At 60.7% G+C, this 4,313-nt stretch overlaps 1 protein-coding gene across 1 annotated transcript in view; it reads right to left on the bottom strand.

Annotated features, from left to right (window-relative positions):
• Nucleotides 1–4,313, bottom strand: part of PRAM1 (PML-RARA regulated adaptor molecule 1) — a 7,573-nt gene that overhangs the window by 1,242 nt on the left and 2,018 nt on the right. The window contains exons 2-4 of the mRNA XM_024745893.1: nucleotides 2,732–3,773; nucleotides 2,585–2,642; nucleotides 2,432–2,508 (exon numbers count right to left, since the gene is read on the bottom strand). Coding sequence (XP_024601661.1) covers nucleotides 2,432–2,508; nucleotides 2,585–2,642; nucleotides 2,732–3,773 — 1,177 coding nt within the window. The remainder of the gene's footprint in view (nucleotides 1–2,431; nucleotides 2,509–2,584; nucleotides 2,643–2,731; nucleotides 3,774–4,313) is intronic.

The raw sequence follows: 4,313 nt of genomic DNA, 5'->3' as shown, positions 1-4,313 counted from the left end.
GTCAGTTCACAGGGCTTTGGTCCCCTCCCCACCCCGCTGCCCAGGCCTTCTCATGAGTTGTGAGTTCTAGTGGATTGCCTTTCATTTTCTTAACTCCTGTCGCAGGACAGGCGTGGCAGAAACCGTTACCACTCATTTCAGCTGTCTTGACTGTCATCCCAAGTTGCTTGCCGAGGAGGACCTAAGGGTTCAGAGAGGTAACGCAGCCTGCCCCAGGTCACCCAGCTGTTAAATGGTAGAGGCAGGATTTCTCTGTAGGCTTTTGAGGCCATTTCACGCCTGCCTTGTAGAGCAGGTGGGGTTCTGGGAATTGTGATGAGATTTGGGTCAAAAAGTAAGGCGAAGAAAAATATTTCCAGGAAGCAAAGAAGTCTGCCTCTGAGAAGGGGCTGTTGGGCTGGGGCTCTTGCCTGGCCTGGCTGATGATGAGACTGGACTGTGAGGGGTCTCCCAGGTGAGGACTGACTACCCCGCAAACGACCCGCTTTCCAGGTATGAGCCCTGCTGGCCAAGGGTGTGGCTTACAGTGGGAGCCTTGTGAACACAAGGGGAGTGAAGGATTCAGAACCTGAAGCCCCTAGCTTTTTGCAGTCCTCTCTGAATGACTTGAAGTGCTGCTCTGGACATTTCTAGGCCAGCAGACCCTTCCATCAAGCTGCCCGAGGGGCATCTGCATGGTGCCCTTCCACCCCTTCAGACACTGAGTTTGCCTCCAGCCTCAGCTGGGTGGTGCTCGGGTAACGGTGCCACCCAGAGGCTGCCCAGGCCGGAGATGGTCACCCAGCTGGGAGCAGTCTTGACTTCACCCCAGGGCCCCTACAGACCTGCCGCAGCCAGAGAGTGCAGCCCTGGGCACGGCAGTGCGGGGCAGACCTTGGTGCCCTGTGTTCCCAGCTTTCTGGCAGTGTGATCCTGAGCACGCCACCCTCAGCTCCTGAGAAAGAGCTGGGCCCGGCCCCTCCAGAGGAGCCCCCAGCTGTGCAGGGAGCCTCTAGTGGAGCCGCCACTGCTCTGAGTGAGGCAGAGAGTGGGAGCGGGGAGCCCAGAGTCCTTCCAACTGGGGACAGACTTGAGAAGGGCAGAGCTGCCTTTGGGACAATCACTGAGCCCCACTCAGTGTCTCGAGAAGGGGGGAGATCTGGGGAAGCATGTGGTATTGGCTCAGAACCTTGAAGAATGACTGGCGGTTGTCCAGTGGCTGGGACGGTGAGCAGAGGGAGGGAAGTGCCTGGTCTACTTGGGGTTGGGGAAGGGGAAGCGAAGCGGTGGGCCACGCCTGCGGAGCTGCTGGAAGTGGATGGCCAGAGGTGCTCCCTCCCCACCCACGTCCACATCCCCAAGAGAGGCCCCCCAGACCCAAGCCACAGAGCTTAACTGGAGCGGAAGCAGGAGGGGCCCTGTCAGGAAGCTCTGTGCTAACAGGGGTGTTGCAAGCAGCCCCTGGGGAAAGCCCAGGAGAAGCAGAAGGGGCTGGGGAAGGAGTAACAGCTGTATAGGCAGCAGACTTTGGAGGGTGGCCTGGTGAGGAGGGAGCGGTAGCTGGGGATCCCAAAGGCACCTCTGATGAAACGTTCCCCTGCAGGAGACCCTTCCAAAGACAGGACAGGGAAGCAGCCTGGGAGCCTAGGGTCTGGGCTCCTGTGTATCGGCTGTGCGCCCTGGGGCAAGTCACTTCTTGCCTCGAGCTTGTCCTCAAGCTTGCACTCCTGTAAAATGGGCAGGACACTGCCTCGGGGGTGGTGGGCTGTGCACATTCGGTGAAGTGCTGGCATGGGAGCCTTGGTGTTTTCACATGGGGTTGGTGAATGCATCATCCCCGAGCTGGGCCTGCTTGGCCTTCATCCTGCTCTCCAGGAGCAGAGGTGTGGAAGGGAGAGAAGAAGCGTCCTTGGAAACCCAGAGCACAGAGAGAGAGTTGCCTGGGACTGCAGGCCTGGAGGGTCGGCCACACCCTGTCTCCAGCCCCTGCCTCTGAGTTCAGGCCCAAGTCCTGCCTGGACATCCCTCAGGCACCTCCAACACCATGGGTCCCTTACTCAGGTGCAGGCTCAACATTTGGGCCTCAACCCTGTCATGAGCCCGCTCTCGTCCCTGGTGATGCACCACCAAGTCCTCTTGCTGCTTTGTACCTGATCCTTCCACTGCTCTCCATGTCTTCTGCCACCACCCTGGCCCACACCCTGGTCAGGCTGCTGGCCTCTGGGCCGCCCTTACTCACATTGTTCCACCCACCAGGAGCTGGCGTGACCTTTCTGAAAGGTCCCTCCTCCTCTCTGCTTCCTCCCCTGGCGCTGCTTTCAATCCATCAGGGATATGGATTGCCACTTGGCGTCACGCTAGCAACATGGCAGAACACACCCTTGTGACAAATGTTCCCCAGGTGCCTTGGCAGACTGGTCTGGCTGAGGGCCTGGCCCCGTCACCAACAAACCTCTGCCCTTGGGGCTGGGTCTGGAGTTGTCTGTGGGCTCCACGTCCTCGTACAGCTCGTAGGTCTCATCTGGGTCCCTATGGGGATACCTGAGATGAGGGACTCTTTCGGTCCCGTGACCCACGCCTGTACCCCCTGACTCCCTACACTCACTGTGGGGTGTCTTCAGGCTGTCGAGCCAGGAAGCCAGCAGAAGAGCTCCTCGGCAGAGCTGTGGAGAGATGAGAACAGGAGGGAGGGAGGCAGGCACTGCCAGGGAGCCTCCACGCCCTCCTTTCTGCCTGGGCCGCCCTCACCCACCTGTGCTTGCTGCCAAGGTCCTTCGAAATCTCTGGACGTCCCTGGGGCCTGGGGGCAGTGGGGGCTTGGCTGGAGGGGCGCCCAGGCTGCTGACTGGGGGGAGAGGCCTCCGCCGGGGTGGGTGGCCAGGTTTGAGGCCCAGCCTCGAGCCTCCACCGCGAGCGAGGGCTCCAGATCTCTGCTGCCTGGCTCCAAACCCTGGGCTGAGTGGGAACCTAGGGCTGGAGCCTGCAACGGCAGTGGGCAGTGAGCTCTCTGAACGGGAGCCAGGGAGTGGAGGCTTTCTAGGGAGGTCACCGAGGAACTCAGCCTGCGGGCGCTTCCTGGGCAGAGATCTGGGCTTGGGCTGCGAGGACTTGCAGGGCGGCCCCCGCCACTCAAACTCCTTGGGGAGCAGGCTGCACTCGGGCCCCGAGGATGTCCTGGGGAGGTCACCACACTCGGGCCGCGGGGCCTTCTCGGGGAGGTCACTCGGCGGAGGCTGTGGCATCTTTCCGGGGACTGTACTGAAGTTGGGCTGTGAGGAGTGAGGCTGGGGCTCACTGGACTCGGGCTTTGAAGGGGGCATTGGGGGGACCTCAGTGGACTCGGGCTGCGGCAGGGACTTCTCAGGGAGACCACTGACCCCAAGCTGCGGGGGCTTCTCGGGAATGGTACTGAACTTGGGCTGGGGGGGCTTCAGGGTGACCTCATTGGACTCAGGCTGCTGGGACTTCCTGGGGAGTGCACCGAACTTGGGCCCTGTGGGGGGCCTTGGGGCGTGGCTGAGCTCAGGCGGCAGGGGCTTCCTGGGGAATGGAGTGGCCTTGAGCTGTGGGACCTTCTTGGAGAGTTCACTGAACTCAAGTTTGCAGGGCTTCTTGGGCAGATCAGTGAACTCGGGCTGGGGGTGCTTCTTGGGATGCTCGCCTAGCTCAGGCTGTGGAAACTTTTTGAGGAGTTTGTTGAACTCGGGCTTTGGGGATATTTGGGGGAGTTTGCCGGTCTCGGGCTGAGAGGCCTGGAACTTTGCTTGAAGGCTCCGAAAGTCCTGATGACTCCCCTAGGGGACACGGAGTCAGGCAGGGACTCAGACACATGCGGGTGGTGGAGAGACGGACGTGGGACAAGCGGACATGGTCACGGACACGCACCCCCTTCCCCTGGCTCCTGTTCAGTTAGCTCCTCTGCCCCACCTTCTGCCCTTGGCTTGCCATCTCTGTTGGCCATAGACTCCCACGTTTTTGTGTCTCCAGCCTCCCGGCGGGTTGCAGGCTCTCCTAAACTACCACACCCTCTGACCTCGCCACTCAGGACCAGGATGCGCACCCAGCCTCACCCCACTCTTGACCCGAGCTCCTGGGGCCCCTGGGGCCTGCTGCTCCCATTTGGCCTCCCCTTCTCCCATCTCCTGCCCTCTGCCTGGGACACTCTCCCCACTGCATGGCTCTCCTCCTCTTCCAGGTCTCTGCTCCCATATTCCTTATTAGAGAGGACTTCCTCCCAGACCACCCTAATTAAAAAAAGAAGATTGGATTCCCCCTTCCCAGGATTCTCTATCCTCCCCAACCTGCCTGATGTTTCTCTTAGTTAGTACCTGACA

Source organism: Neophocaena asiaeorientalis, unplaced genomic scaffold, assembly GCF_003031525.2.
Source record: "Neophocaena asiaeorientalis asiaeorientalis breed wild unplaced genomic scaffold, Neophocaena_asiaeorientalis_V1.1 scaffold357, whole genome shotgun sequence".
NCBI lineage: Eukaryota > Metazoa > Chordata > Mammalia > Artiodactyla > Phocoenidae > Neophocaena > Neophocaena asiaeorientalis.
This window is presented reverse-complemented; position numbering and strand designations above follow the sequence as displayed.